Raw genomic sequence first — 17,193 nt, forward strand, 5'->3', positions numbered from 1 at the left:
TTAATAACTAAGAAATAAAATTCTACCACTCTTTAGTAGATCCAAGCTATACAAGCTAGAATGAGCTTTAATTTTTTATTTTTATTTTTAAAAAAAGACTCATTTAAATGCATTTCATTTACCTCGGTTTAGGGTTTTGTAGCAAATTTTTATCTCAAAATCAAAACCCTCTTTGCTGCCTTTGAACCTAGGTTAGAATGATTAGATTAACCTAAATTAACAAGAAATCAAAATAAAAATTTTAAAAAACAAACCCCTGCTAAACACTTTCTGATTTACAGCCCCCCAACCCTTCAAATTTTTTATTTGAAGCTTTAAATTCAGTTGTTGATGCACAATATCAGAACAGACAGCTTAGACATTCAGTTCAAGAGCCTCAAATACAAGAAACAAGCTGAAAGACCGTTTTTCCGTGACTGGGGAGCATAACGTTCCATAACAGACGTTAGAGAGCCATAACGGCATCGTAACGGATGTTACGGAACGTTACCGTGCATAATCGCCAGTCATACCATGAGTTTCTTTCTTCCTTTATATCAGCCTGCAGCAGGACCATTCTTGTCTGATACTTACAATGGCATTTACGCACTAATTTTTTTTAATACCATGGTTAAGACGGTTTAGGCACTTGCAAAGTGAGCCACATGTATCTAAGGTGAGTTTATTGTTGAAAGTGGCAGTAGGAGTAGATCTAGAATGACTCTGATTGAGGTACCAAGAGCCCATTTAATTGTGAATAACAGTTTTCATTTTCTATTTTAGTTTTCCAAAGAACGACAGAAATTTTAGCTATTTTTTCAATTTTACAACATTTGCATTAAATAAGTGAACAAAAATAAAAAGTTTTGACACTATTTTCTGGTGAAAATTGTTCTGTTTCTATTTCTAATTTTTCATATAATTACAAGAATACCACCTTGTTTTCCAATTTACTAAATTTAATGAAAAAGTGGGAAAACATCTTTTTCATTATTTTATAAATTTCTGACTTCTTACTTTGCGTATGGGAGAACAGAATTCAGATCTTGGACTTTGATTTATGCATACTATTTGTTAAATTTCTTCAAAATCCACATAAATCCAAATCCTAGCCCCAAAATTCTTCATCCCATATAAGGTAACTTTTGGAAAACTGAAAAACAAGTTGTCTTTTTTGTAATTATTTTTTGAAATCTAAAAATGAAGCCTGAAAAACTGTTTTGCACAACTAAAAAAGTTACTTGTTTTCTACCTTTTTAATATGAATCTTGGAAAACTAAAAAGTACGCTGGAATTTTTATATTTCCTTGGAAAACTAAAAAACGGAAAATCTTATCCACAATTAAATGGGCCTCAAGGATTTGGTGACACTCCTTTGAAGCTATTGGTGTAAATCGTAAAAAATGACAGGCAGAGAAGGAATTACATACTTCGGATAGCAAGGTATCATCCGGAAGAAATGCTCAAAAGAAATTATAGAAGTGCAGCTCTCTAGTCCCTTTGAAGATCAGATAAAGAACTTTCCCAAGAAATCCCCAAAGCAAGTGCCCAAAACGAAGCAAGGGAAACAATTGAATCATTGCCAAAATCCTCACAAACTTTTTTTTTCTTTTACTTTTACATGATTACATTCTATTCCTGGTCTACGTCAGTTTTGTACTAAGAAAGGAGAAAATAGAATATTAGGTCTTACATTGCCTTCACAAAACTACTCTTCTCTCTTGGAGTATAGTGTTCTACCATTAATAAACAGCACAAAACACAAATCAGCTAAGGTGGTACTCATGTTCCATTGTGTTGTTAAGATTCAGAAGTTGGTTTTTCCTTTCAGTAGTTTGTTTAATTATTATCATTTTTTAAGTTAATTTTTTTTTTTTTAAATCCAAGAAAGAATACATGAAATATTATTTTTTGAATTGTTGATAAACACCAAAAGTTCAGTTTTTCCTTCCCTCAAACAGCATAAAGTTATTTTTTCATAATTAATATTTCTTGACTCACTCTCTTACTTTTCATTTGTTTAGGAAAAACGTACACAACAAATTTTATTTTTTCCTTATCAAGATTAAATTTATTTTACTATTTTGCTGCTTTTTCATATATCAATATAAGCATGTCATTTAGAATTGATTTTGGAAATTTGTACAAAATATTATGATTTGATTCTATTCTCAACTCTCAATTCCCAAAATTGGGATTTCGATTCACGATTTGAATCTCAGTTTGACAATGCTAAAAGATAGGAACCAAATAAAAGACCATAAGAAAATAAATAAATTATCTTTATTGCAGACTGACAACCTCCTATCAAGTTGAAGCAACCACTTTGTTGAAACTAGTACACACTTTCTAGTGAACACTATCCTGTTCGTCCTCAACCCTAGCGTAGTCAACTGCATCCATGATCATCTAATCAACTTTTCTCTCTCATTTCATCTTCCTTATTTTTAATAGGCACCAAGACATTGATAATTTTTTTTTCCTTAGAACATTCTTGTAGGAATGCCCCTTTTTACACAATTGTGGTACTCAAGCTAAGGTTCTAAAGCTTTTTTTATCAAATGGCTTAGCTGGGGCATGGGATAACTTAATCGCAGTAACTATTTTCAGGAAAATATCTTTCCAATACTTCTCCTTCCATGGAAAATACCCTTCCAATACTCAGTTGATCAACCGAGTCAAACTCGGCACAACTGCAGCTCAAGTTATAGTCCATACCACAGCCCACCAATGTACCAAATAATGCATTGTTGCTCATCTTCCTCAAAAAGAACATCCAGCAATCCTTTTTTGAAATTCAAGTGTGCATGACTGCATCTTTATGATATTGAGCAAGAATAAATCTATCGTTCATAGTTGAGGTGAATAAATTCATAATGAGATGCCTAATGAGGTTCCAGACTCCAGCCAGTTACTGGACCTTGCCCATGGACATAAATGCTGACAATGCCTTAAATGAAGTAAAAATCATGCCAATCTTCTCTGGTGATTCTATGCCTCAATAGGCAAAGATATTTTCCACTTGGGTGGACCAATTGAATAGTGCATGCAAGTCCCTTTGCTTGTGCCTCAGATTACCTTGATCCTAACATGCTAGATGGATTCTTGCATAGTAATAGGTTTAGAATTATGAGGATGATCAAGAGTTGATACGCGTTGATACACTAAGAGTAGCATCAAAATTCATAAACCCATTTTGTTCTCTATCCAGACCAATTCTTAGATGTAGTCCAATTATTTACTACTCAATATGTCCTTTCCATTTGTTAGAAGAGAATGTGTTATTTCAATAATTAGGTTGTGTTAATGGGGGTGTTTTTGTCCTTAAGACATTATTATTAATAATATAATAAAAGGCAGATCTGGAGCCGTACTTAGACTCCAGGAAACTGCTGTTCAGTCCTTTCCTCTCTTTTTCTCTTATCCTCCTCTTCTCTCTTTCTCTTCTTCTCTCCTCTGTCTCTAACTTTACAACATGGTATCAGAGCATTGATCTCCTTCAAGTCTGATTTATCTTAACTGGTTTTGATACTCATTTTTTCATTTTATCCTTACCTCCATTAATCAGTCCTCAAATCTGATTTCTCGTTTGTTTGAGAGTCATTTAAGGACACCCTCTTTCTGGGTTAGGTTGCACGGCATCCTTGGCAGGAAGCTGTGCCACTGTTCCTCTGTCACTCTGTTTGTGGTTTGCTGATGATGCTGTTTTGATGATGTGTATTCGTGATTGATTGCTTGCAATCTTGTGCCATTGCTAGTTGGTTTCAATTGGCATTCAAATATTTATTTCCTGTTCTTCTCTGCATTCGTTTCCAGTTGCTGCCAGCCATAATGCCTGAAGCTACTGCCAGGCTGTTTATTAAATGCCTGCAGTAATTTACTGTCGTCTGCCCTGTTCTTGGTGGTCAAGTAAATCCTCCTAGGATATTGTAAGCTCATTTCTGTAGCCATAGCTGCCTATTGAAGTTCTGGATTTTGGAGAGTTTGAAGTATTGAAAGTTCTAGTTTTTTTTTTTCACCCTGAAGTCCTGAAAGTGCTGTTTGTGTTAGTGTGTGCTGCCTAACTACTCAAGCTCCTTCCGCGATAAGTCATCCATGGATACTATACCCAACTGTAGTAGGGGAAGTTTTGGTCGACGAGGACAAGGTTTGGATTGTGATCATGGCAGCGTTTGTGTAATACAACGAGGAGTTCATTGTGGCAATTCTTGCATTAGCACACATTATGGCAAGGAAAAGCATTACATAAATCACTGTTGGGATCTCTTGGGAAACCAGCTTGGGAAAATAAGTCTCTTGCAAAGGGTGATTCTACTATTGACACTTCAAACACACCTATCCACTCCACTAGGGAGTTGAGTATATCATCCACCATGTTCCAAGAGGAGTTTAACAATCTTTTGTGCATGGTTCAATGACTCCAAACTCAGTCTTTACATCTAGTGCTATTGTAGTCCATTCAGGTACAACTGGGCTTCTTGTCTCTTCATCCTCCTCATCTTGGTTATAGATTCCCTCCTCTTATATGACAAGTAGTCCTAATTTGTTTTGAGTCTTTGAACCCCACTACTTTACATTCTAAGGTTACTTTGCTGATGCTCCAATTACACCGATTTCTAGTTCTGGCAATATTCTCTCAATTCCTTCTATTCCTCTTTTGTCTATGTTATATGTGCCTAAATTTCCCTTGAACATTAGTCAATTAACTAAGTGTCGTAACTGTTCAGTGACCTTCTTTCCTTCTCATTGTGTTATTCAAGATCTCCAGGCAAAGAAGAGGATTGGAGGAGGACTTGAGATGGATGGCCTATAGTTTTGATGGTAGTCATGGTAGGACCAATGCTTGTCATATGACATCCTTACTTTCTACACATGGTGTTTCTCTTAATCAGTGGCATGCTCGTTTGGGTCATCCATCCCTTAAAAAAAAACCACAAGTTTTTTTTCCTATGTTCAAGTCTATTTCTCCTTTTAAGTGTTGTGTGTGTCAATTGGGGAAGCATATTAGGAAATTTTCAGTCCGAAGTCAACTCTCATAGTAAATCATTGTTTTCTCTTAGTCATTCAAATACTTGGGGTCCATGTAGAGTCAAGAATTTGACCAGTCATCAATATTTTGTGTCCTTTGTGGAGTTTTCTCGTATTCATTCAGATGTTTAGGGTCCGTGTAGAGTCAATAATTTGACTAGTCATCAATATTTTGTGTCCTTTGTGGATGATTTTTCACGTATGACTTGAATTTATTTGTTAAAAAATAGGTCTGAATTTTTTAACATATTTACTCAGTTCTACCAGAAATAAAACTCAATTCGGCATCGGTATTCAAATTTTTTTATCCGATAATGCACTTGAATTTGTTCAAAGTGAGCTTTAGTCTTTTTGCTTGGCCAAAAAGGATTATTCATCAAACATCATGTATACACACCCCTCGGTAGAATGAAGTAGCTAAAAGATCAAATAAAAAATAGATATAGCATGGTCTATACTCCTTCATACGCATGTTCCTAAAACCATTTGGAATGATTCTCTTCTTACAGCCAGTTTTCCACTCAATAGGATGCCCTCAAATGTTCTAGGAGGACAAACTCCCTTCTCCATGGGGTACCTAGAAACATCCATGCCTGTTGTGCCTCGTGTCTTTGGGTGAACATGTTTTGTTCATGTTCCACATGGTAATCAAGACATAATCTCCTTGTGTTGTTAAATGTGTCTTTGTTGGGTACTCAAAAACTTAAAAAGGATAGGAAATATGTTAGTGCTGATATCACTTTTTTTAGGGGACACCCTATTTTTCTACTGTTGGATCCTCCTTGGATGAATCTATTTTGATTTAATCAATGATTTATTGTCCCCCCTCTTGTGTTGATCCTCCTGTTCCTACCCTTATCCCTTTTAAGAAATCTTCTGCGACTCTTCCAAATATATTAGTTACTAGTCCAAAGAAACAATAGAAAGTTTATGAACAAAAAAATGCAAGCACAAACATCACTACCACCAGGCAGACCCCTTCTCTGCCATCGCTATTCCTACTTCTAGTTCTAGAGATCCATCCCAATGTACTTGGATTTGCCTATTGCTCACTGAAAAAGTACTCAAATATGTGCTCAGAAATCCTTCATTGCTTATCCCATCACTCATTATGCTTCAATTCATCACCTCCCTAGTCCTACGCATTCTTTTGCTTTGTTTCCTCAATTTCTATCCCTTCCTCGCATGTTGAAGTGCTTGCTAACCCTGGATGGAAGCATGCAATGGATGTAGAAATGGATGTCTTAACCACTCAAGGGACATGGGACTTGGTGGATCTTCCTCCTAAAGAGTTGGTTAGGAGTCATTGAGTCTACACTATCAAATATTCCTGACAGCTCTATCAAACAACTTAAGGCTCAATTGGTAGCCAAGAGATATACCCAAATGTATGATATTGATTATTTGGAGACCTTCTCTCCAGTTGCTCGATTAATTTTGTTCATGTGCTGATCTTATTGGCAGTTAATTTTGACTAGCCCTTATATCATTTGGATGTGAAGAATGCCTTCATGTATGGAGATTTGCGGGTGAGGTATACATGGAGCAACCTCCTGGGTAGGGGTGTGCAATCGGTCGGTTCGACTAATTCGGTCAATTAACTGAATTAACCAAAAAAATTCGGGTAACTAAATGCCATAACTGAACCAACCAAATTAGCCTTCTTACCCAACCTTACCCAACTGAACCGAATTCAACTTAATGATTTTCAAAAATTCAACATGGAGCACGCAACCCCCCCCCCCCCTTTCTCTGCTCTCAACAGTTGTACTTAATTGCTGCTGTTGCTACACTGGATCGAAGAAGAAGAAGATCCATCAATGCAATAAATAAATATATATATATATATATATATTGTAGATTAATTCCCCCCTCACTCCCTGCCATATCCCCCTACTTCAATTCTGCAGAAATTAATATTACGTTTGCAAATTCCAAATCTCCATACAATAAGGCATTCTTCACATCCATACGTTTGCAAATCATCTGAAGACCAGATTGCCCCATCTTGTTAACACCATCCCTTTCCCCCGCAAATCTTCCTAAGGTATATACCCCAATTGCATATTCCAAATTTACAATCACACGCACATACATTAATCATAAACACTCTCTACGTAGTACTGGACCGGTTAAATTTCTTGCTCTGTATTTTTTTTTTTTTTTCAGATTTGCAGGATGTAGAGATGCAGAAGAGCCCGAGTTGAGAACTGTGAAGGTATATATATATATATATATATATATGCATTTTCATATTCTACAGAAAATCGCCTTTGGATCTGTTGTGTGTCATTTTAATTACTATATATGAATATATAATTAAGAGTATCAATTAATTAATTAACCTGAGATCAACTATCTGCTACTGGAGTGCTTGTGCAGAAAACAGAAGTGCAGAGCAGAGGAGTAAAGGTGACGACAGCAGCAGCAAGGGGGCCGACGAAGCCAGGTGTGACCAAAGGCCCCCCTCCTCAGACCAACAAGAATCATCCACACTCATTATTTGTAGATGGATATGTTGTATATATGTTGGTTATTTACATATATAGTGCAACTAAGAAGTAGATGAAGAAGAACATGGTACAGGGTAGGCAGGTAACCGGTTAAGTTAAACAGTATATAATTCAGTTAAATTGGTTAACCAAAATTTAATTTACCCATAACCAAACCGAACCGACTGAATGTGGTCAGTTATTTCAGGTAATTCAGTTTTCACCGAATTGTGCACACCCCTACTCCTGGGTATGTTGCTCAAGGGGGGAGGATGGTAAAGTATGCAGGTTGCATAAGGCCATTTATGGCCCTTAACATTCTCCTCAAGCCTGGTTTGACAAATTTAGTGTTGCAGTTTTTGCACTTGACTTTATCCAATGCTAATCTGACCATTCAATTTTTTTTCCAAAAAACGGAGACAGGTGTGGTACTTCTTGTAGTTTTGTTAATGATAATGTCATCACAGGCAATGACCATGGTGGGATTGTATATGTTAAGCAGTGGCTTCGAGCAAACTTTCAAATCAAGGACTTAGGTATTCTGCATTACTTTCTTGGTATTGAGATTCAAACTTTCAAATCAAGGACATAGGTATTCTGCATTATTTTCTTGGTATTGAGATTGCAGAGTGTAGGAACAGGTTCGTTATATCTAAGCCAAAATATACATTGGACATACTAAGTGAGATTGGTTTGTTGGGTGCTAAACTAGTTGATACTTATACAAATCCTAACGTGAAGTTGTGTAGGGATGTTGGACTGGACTTTGAAGACAAACATCAATATAGGCTGTTGGTTGGCAAGTTGATCTACTTGACTGCCACTAGACCTGAGTCACCTGACATATTTTTTTGCAGTGTGGGTGGCGAGTCAGTTTATGGAAAATCCCAAACAACCAGACTGGGATGCTATTGCAGGACTTTGTGGTATCTCAAAGGCTGCAAAGGTTTGATATATCAATGTATTAGAAATTGTGGGATTGTAAGACACTCTTATGCAAATTTGGTTGGATATGTTGACCATTGAAGGTCTACTACTAGATATTGTACATTTGAGAGAGGTAATCTTGTTACTTGGCCTAGCAAGAATCAAACTATTGTAGCAAAGTCTAGTGCCAAAGCTGAATATCGAGCTATGGTTCATACTGTAAGCAATCCCAAACAACCATATCGACATGCTATTCGTAGGACTTTGCGGTATCTCAAAGGCTCTCCAGGTAAAGGTTTGATATATCAATGTAATAGAAATTGTCAAATTGTTGGATACTCTAATGCAAATTGGGTTAGATCTGTTGATCATTGAAGGTCTACTGCCATCATTGTACATTTGAGGCTCTCCAGGCCAAGGTTTGATATATCAATGGAATAGAAATTGTGAGATTGTGGGATACTCTTGTGCAAATTGGGTTGGATCTGTTGATCATTGAAGGTCTACTACTACCATTGTACATTTGAGGGAGGTAAACTTGTTACTTGGCGTAGTGAGAAACAAACTATTGTAGCAAGGTCTAGTGCTAAAGCTGGATATCGAGCTATGGCTCATATTGTGAGCATATGTGACTGAAGTCATATGTCAAAGATGAAATTCTTGGTAAAGAAACCAATAAATGTGTTTTGCGATAATCAAGCATCCATTCATATTGCTATCAACCCAGTGTTTCATAAGAGGACAAGTATCATAGAAGTTTACTATCATTTTATGAGGAATGCTATGGAAGAAGGTCATGAGGACTCCCTTCGTGCAATCTGTCGATCAGGTTGGCGACGTTTTTACGAAACCTTTATTTAAGCCCGCCTTGTCTAATGTTTGTTACAAGTTGGGGTTAGGTGATATTTATACACGTCCAAGGGAGATTATTAGAAGAGTGTGTTATTTTAATGATTAGGTTGTGTTAATGGGGGTACTCTTGTCCTTTAGACTTTATTATTATTAATAATATATAAGACGAAAAACCTAGAAATGTGCATAGACTCCAAGAAACTGCCACTTAGTTCTTTCCTCTCTTTTTCTCTTCTTCTCTTCTCTTCTCTCCTCCATCTCTAACTTTACAACACCACTCATATATCTAAGCCACATTTCAAACAACAAGATCAAATTGGTCCTTTTTCACCGTCATTTCGAAAAGGAGGAGATATGAGGCTAAGATACAAAGACAAGTTGTTGGTTTAAGAGTTTCCGCTAAATGTCTAACACAATAGAGTGAAATAGTCGAGCAATATCTGTATTTGTGTGTTTGTGTGTATATATATGTAAGGATTTACTAGGCTAGCTAATGGCATCTTCAATTTATGGGTTTGGCTTATCACCAGTCACCAGTGTACGGTCAAATGCATATACTTGAGTCATGTAGGTGATGGGTCAGCTTGGAGTGATTAAACAAAAGCTAGGATTTAGTCTGTGAATCAAGTAGAAGGGATTTAGGTAAAAACGAAAACAGTAAGGAATTGAGGCGAGTCAGGTTTCAAGGATCAAATGGGACTATCTCCTAGTTGCAAGTTTTGATACACATGAGGGTTGGAGCTTCAACAACATCAGCACCCAAGCAAGGTTATCGAGCAAAGCTAGCAAGAAAACAATGACCATGAGAGGACAATACTCAAGTGTCAGGGGTTTGTTGTGGCTAGGCTGACTCCCAAAATGGCTAGGGTCTAAGATTGGCATTGAACAAGAGGATAGCTGTGGGTTTTTGATGGGGAAGTATGCAACTAGCGTAGTGAGGATGGTAAAGATAGCTATTTCTTCATGGCTGGCAACAACAAATTCAGTAAACAAGGTGATGATAGGACGATTATCAAGAAGATAAGGCATGTTCTAATGCTATTTCAGCGAGTGTTGACATGTAGATAGTAGTAGTCTAAGAAAGGAGATGATGTCATTCGCCAAAAAAGTTGGTCCCCAGTAACGTTGATGACACAAGATGATGTTGTGATTCATCAGCCAAGGCAGTTTAAGTTGAAATCACCAACTCTATAAAGACAATTACAGGCACACCAAATAAAGATATTCAACGCAATTTTAGTTCCAATCAACTACCCATAATGTTAATACATAGTGGGGGCTTTTATAGGCTTACAATGCTTCGAAAGCAAGAAAAATAATTTTAAAAACTCAAGGGGCTGTTTCGTATCACTGTCAATATTATGAAAACAAAAACCAGAAACGAAAACTAAAAACCAAAAATAGAAACTAAAAAACCAAAAACCAGCAACTTGTTTGGCTAATATTTGTAAAGCAAAAACAACTTAAAATTTTAATTAATATTTCAAAATCAAATAATATTTTTAAAACATGAAATAATAGAAGTGCAAAAATAATACATATACAAATACTATAGTAAAAATTATCATAACTATTTTAATTAGTTGTTATTTCAAAATTCACTTTACAATAACAATCTTATTGTACATGACAAAAAAATAGTAAAAAATATTTTGCAATTAGCTTTTATTATTTTTAATTTTTTTATAAAAATTAAATTTATGTGATCATTTTATCTTAATTTTATTTTAAAAGTGTGTACAAAATTGATGATTTAATCTAAAAAAATTATTTTTGAATATTAAATTTCCTAGTAACAAACAACTAAAAATCATAAAATCTAGTTTTCAGTTTTTTTGCAAACAGCTGAAAACCGTGAACAAAAATAGAAAACTAACAATAAGGAGCCATTTGGTATCACTATTAAAAATTATAAAAACAAAAACTAGAAACAAAAAGTAAAAAACAAAAATCAGCAACCTATTTGCCTAATGTTTCTAGAACTGAAACAAATTAAAACTTAATCAAACAAATGCTTATTTTTTTCCTTGAATCAAATAATAATTACAAAAAATGATTAAAATAATAAAATTACAAAGTAATATAAATTTAAAATATATATATAATAAAAATAAAAAATTATTAAAATTATGTTAGATATTATATTTCAAAATTCACTTTACAAGAACAATTTATTGTATATGAAAATTGAAATATAGTAAAATATTTTGTAAATGACTAATTATTTTATATTTTTAAAAAAAATTATGGGCATTTTTTATTTTAATTATATTTACATTCATATAATCATTTTATTTTAATTTTAGTTAAAAAATATGGACAAAATGAATAATTTAATTTAAAAAATTTAATTGTAGATACTAAGGGCCTATTTGGTATCATTTTTGTTTTCTGTTTTAACTTTCTCCACAATGAAAAAATAGATTATAAAAATGCGTTTGTTTCTATTGTCATATTTCTGTTTTTGCCGCTGGTTTTTAGTTGTTTGCCAAAAAACTGAAAACCAAATTTTATGGTTTACAGTTGTTTGGGCAACCTGTTGTCAAGAATTTTAATATTCAAAAATGATTTTTTTGGATTAAATTATTCATTTTATACACTTTTAAATTAAAATCAAAATTAAATGATCATATGAATTTAAATATAATTAAAATAAAAATATAAATAAATTTCAAAAAATAATAATAAAGTCAATTACAAAATACTTTTACTATTTTTTAATTGTCATGTCCAAAAATTTTTTTATTTTAAAGTAAATTTTGAAAGTAGAACAATTAAGTAAAATAATTAGAATAAATTTTATTTTCATTATAGTAATTTTTTTAATGTGTATTATTTGTAATTTTATTATTTTAATCATAGTTTTATAAATATTTTGATTTAAAGATGAAAATTTGCATTTTTTAAATTAAGTTTTTAATTTATATTACTTTATAAATGTTAACCAAACAGACTACTGGAATCTAGTTTTTTGTTTCTATTTCTAATTTTTGGTTTTTGTTTCTAGTTATCGTTTTTCTAATTTTTTATAGTGATACCAAACGGACCCCTAAAATATTCTAGCAACATGTTTCCAAAACAGTTGAAAACTATAAATTTTGATTTTCAATTTTTTTTTCTCAATCAACCTAAAATCATCAACAGAAACAGAAAACCAGCATCGTAAACAAACCCATTTTCATAATATGTTCCTTCACTATACAAAAACGAAACATAAAACAAAAAACAACACAATAATAAACAAACCCTAAACAAATGCATTTTTATAATTTATTTCTTCACTGTATAGAAACGGAAATAGAAAACATAAAACAACAATACCAAACAATCCCTAAATAAAGTCTAATATTACTTAAATAACAATAACCTATACTCTAAAAGATCATGCTGCATAAAATATCCTCATGAGTTATTGTCATGCTCGCAAACTGCATTAAAGCTATGAACAAGGGTGTCCCTAACCACAAGGCTCCCCACTTGGTAAGGATAGGGGGAGGGTCCTCACAATGTACAGTCTTACCCTTACTTTTTATGAAAAGAAGTTCTTTCCTTGGACTCAAACACATGACCAATCGGTCACAAAGGAGCAACCTTACCATTGTTCCAAGGGCTGCCCTCATCAAAGCTATGAACAAATTGAAGGTCAATTGGAAATTTTTTGGGTTTAAAAATTCAAAGTTTCAACTAGAGATATATGCAATTTCTAACTGATTTACAACTTCTGCTTTAACTCAAATCAGTACACATGTGCAAAATGTACATGTTATCTTTCATATAAAGATGACTTTAATCCTATTTTACATGACAATTGGTAAGGAGGAAAGAAAGAGGAAGGAAAAAAGAATGAAGGAAAAGACGACTGGAAGACTGTTTTCCCCTCGTTTGGTACAGTGGAAAGGTAAGGAAGGAAATAGAGTAGGTAAAAATGGAACTTTCTTCTCCTTCTTGAAGAGGGAGGAAAATGAGTGAAAAAGCGTGTTGCTCATTAATTTCAGTGAATACCATTTTCTTTCCTCTCATTTTCCTTCATTCCACCAAACAGCAACAGTTCTTTCCTTCATTCTTTTCCTCCCTAGGACCCTAGCACTTATTCCACCCAATTTAATACAGCATTAGGAACAACTGTATCATCTTTTACCAAAGCAACATAGCTGATTGGTTCTGTCACACTACATGCATGCTAGAGTCAACAAAACTAAGGCCCACAATATAAATTACATTTGCCATTTCTTGGAAAAGGAAAAACTGTAGCAGGTAGCAACAACTTGCCTGAGCAAAAGCAGTACGTAGTGAAGACCTGATGTATGTGTCTATCCTGTTGCGAGCCACATCAACCTCACCTTTCCTCTTTCTGCGGTACTCATTTGATATATCTTCAACTAAAATCTTGGCTGCTGAGACACCCAAAGAAACAATGCTCTGCATGGAATCAATATTTCCACTATCAAAAGTGTCATGATATGCAAGGAGCCTTTTCTCTGCCCAACCCAATATTGAACTCAATGTGGAACTCAACACCTTTGAGTAAGATGGATCTTTTGTTGTCTTTGCATCTTTTGCTACTTCTGCTAGCTGACTATCAGCGGCGAACAGCAAATCATTTTCAACTTGACCTGTTGCAACAAAACGGCGAAATAAAACCCACGAAAAGCATAGGTTATGAAGCATTTGGTTCAATCCAAGGATTCCCCATGTCTTCTTTATGAGTTCTAGCAGCTCATCAACTTCCTCGATAATAGATGTTTCATCATTAATATCAAAGCAAGCTTCTAGAAGCATCTCATAGAGACGAAGATTCAGCGGAAACCCATCAGCCCAGTGGCATGATTCAGGCAGAGAACCATCAAATGATCTGCAGGCAAGAGACATCACAGCGCTACGAAGGACTTGCATGGACTCATTGTTCTTCCCAGTTTCTATTGGCCTATCCATGGCCCCACGAATAATCTGCCGCAGCCGTTGCAGAGCCATATCTGACTTTTCTAATGGCTTGTGAGGATGTAAAATCAATCCAGCCTCAAGAAGTTTCAAATTTCTCTTCTGCCATGCATCATATTCTTGTTGATCAGTAAAATCTGAAAACTTCAATTGCTGTAATAGCTCTAGAGGGAGAACTGCTGACTCAATTCGCCGTCCAACCTGTGATAAATGAATAAAAGCATAAGTACATTAGAATATAATCTACCCACATATGTTGGGTTCCTGCCCACCTCCTCTATATGCATTGAAAAATTATTTATGTAAAGTTAAAATAAAATCTCATCAAAATGTAACAGCAACATAAGAACTATAAATTTCAAGATATGGAAGAAACAGATGACGGATTATCACCATATCAGCAGCAACAGGAATAATACAACACAAGGACGCCTACAATATGATAATTAGATGTATAGTAAGATGGCATCAAGAATCACAAGCAAACAAATTACATTTGGATCCCAAAATGATATAGGGTAGAAATAGAACATGGTATTGTATCAAGATATCTTAGCTTATTTATTAAAAAGTATGGTGCCATTTTAAGACAAATGATTAAACAAAAGTTGTGAGTTATTCCAATTTCCCATCATCATGGAATAGCATAAAAGCAAATATTCCCAAATCTCACGATGAGAATGTCTATTCCTATGCTATTCCGCTGCGGTTGGAAGACCACCAACTTTCACATGGTCATTTGTCTTTGAATAACACAACCTTTTTTCGTAAAATATGAGACCCATATATAATAGCTCTTCTATTCTTACCCTATTTCACATGGTTATTTGTCTTGGAATAACACAACCTTTTTTTGTAAACTACGAGACCCTTATATAATAGCTATTCAATTCTTACCCTATTTCATTATGTAAACCAAATATAACTTACAATTTGGTTATGAAAATTGAACTAAAGAAGACTATCGACTATCTAATAAAAAGGGGTTCCTGAATTTAAGTTGCAGTAGTGAATTTTGGATTCAGTAGAATCAGTGTATAATTAGATCCAATTTTTTTCAGAATTTAAAGTCAGCTCACAGAATTCCAGGAGAAAAAACAAATTTGAGAGATGAAGCAATGCATTTTCAATTAAAAGTAACGTCGCATCTTTCTAAAGTGCTTCAGCATAATAAGTGAAATACAAAATATTTACAAGAGCAGGATATTTAGTAAGTAACCTGTAAATTATGAAAAAGAATCGGGATCTATCATATGAAAATTTCACAATAAGTTCTGAAAACTAGAATGACATTTGAAAATTTGGTTACAATCATACATAAACAGAAAACGAAGACAGAAATTAACCTCCACAAAACCTCAACAACAATAACTTAAGTTGACTTTTTAAATAAATAGAAATTTTGGTAGAGCGTCAAAATGCAACAAAATTAGTCAACAAACAAACAAACAAACAAAATCAAAAACCTATAGCATCACCATATAAGACGATCCAAGGATCTACATATCACAGACCATTATTATCATGTCAAATTCGTTAGATCGACACTTCGGATGACAATCAAATTCATTAGAGGTACGATGCAAGATTTTTATTGAAAAGACACTGAAGTTACTTCGAACAACACTGAAGTCAGATTAAACAAAACCAACAACTAAGCAACGAGAAAACACAGAAGAACAACAGAACCCTCTGACCTGCCCAGCAGCAATCCTCAAAAGAGCCCTCCTCACCCTCGAATCCACAGTATCCGAAACCCTCATCTGAATCCTCATGAGCTCACCAACAGTCACCGGCTTCTTTGCCTTCCCGGACGGACTACCGTCCTTTCCCGATGGACTATTCTTCGACCCAGAACCCGGTGATTTCAACCCCAACGCCTTCTTCATTCTGCTAGCCGCCGTCGACGTCAACGACCGCTGAAGCGAAGGCGAGGTCGAGGACGGCGACCTGTCGACGCCGCCAGAGGCAGAGTGGGGAATGTAGGTGAGCGGCTTGCCAGATGAGGTGCGGCAGGCGGCGACAAAGATCTCGTAGGCGGTGACGCGGAGATCGGAGTCCGTGAGCTCGGCGGAAAGCTCACCAAATGGGGAGGGGAGATCGGCCGCAGGTGACCGGGAAACGGCCGAAGCGGCAGCCATTATCGCCGTATGCCTCTTCGATTCGCCCAGAGTTCTGTCTCTGAACAGAAGAGCCATGGCAGACGAGAGAGAGAGAGAGAGAGAGAGAGAAATGTCAAAATTAAAAAATAGGGTCTATAAGGTGAAAGGGAAGAGCAGATTCAGTCGAAAGCAGTGTGAACGGGGTGTGCGATGGCTTTAGCTAGTAGTTGTCCATTGCGGTCGTTGCTCGTTGGCTATAGGTCTATTTGCGTTTTGTAAATTCCGCGTTTGGAAGCTAGTCAATCTTCCATTTCACTCACTCTTCTTCCACGCTCTTCCCTGGGTGAGCTTGGTGCTCAGATATTTCACGAAATATCATTCTTCAAAATAAAATATACTCAATAATAATATTTAAAATGTGAATATAAAAATGTTAAAAGACTTATTATACCCTTAACGTGTACATGAAGAGTAATAATTTAGAAAGAGTGAGCTGCTTGGTCACAAAAATAAAGATATTTTCACAAAATATTATTCTTCAAAATAAAATACACTTAATAATATATTTAAAACGCTCATGTAATATAAAAATTTTTAAAATAATCAAATTAATGACGAGTACTATAGTTCAAATTTTTAAATATTTTCTTATATCATATTTTATTGTTTATTGGTTTTTGCTTTTGTTATTTATTATTAAAACTGGAAATCGGCTAAAATAGCGGGAGCAATTTAGTTTAAAAAATAAAAATTCATATGGAAATAGATTTCAATGAATCCCCAAGGGGGAGTATAAAAATGAGATTTCTCTCTTTTATAGGAATCCTTCATTTCGAAAGAAAAATTTAAAAGTATATATATAAAAATTAAATTAA

At 34.8% G+C, this 17,193-nt stretch overlaps 1 protein-coding gene across 1 annotated transcript in view; it reads right to left on the reverse strand.

The window, feature by feature from the left end:
- LOC131151754 (protein unc-13 homolog) overlaps window positions 1-16,658 on the reverse strand; it is a 36,005-nt gene extending 19,347 nt beyond the window's left edge. The window contains exons 1-2 of the mRNA XM_058103154.1: window positions 15,914-16,658; window positions 13,548-14,417 (exon numbers count right to left, since the gene is read on the reverse strand). Of these exons, the coding sequence (XP_057959137.1) occupies window positions 13,548-14,417; window positions 15,914-16,414 (1,371 nt within the window). The 5' untranslated portion in view covers window positions 16,415-16,658. The remainder of the gene's footprint in view (window positions 1-13,547; window positions 14,418-15,913) is intronic.
- Between the last annotated feature and the right edge of the window lie 535 nt (window positions 16,659-17,193).

Source organism: Malania oleifera, chromosome 3 (assembly GCF_029873635.1).
Source record: "Malania oleifera isolate guangnan ecotype guangnan chromosome 3, ASM2987363v1, whole genome shotgun sequence".
NCBI classification, from domain to species: domain Eukaryota; kingdom Viridiplantae; phylum Streptophyta; class Magnoliopsida; order Santalales; family Ximeniaceae; genus Malania; species Malania oleifera.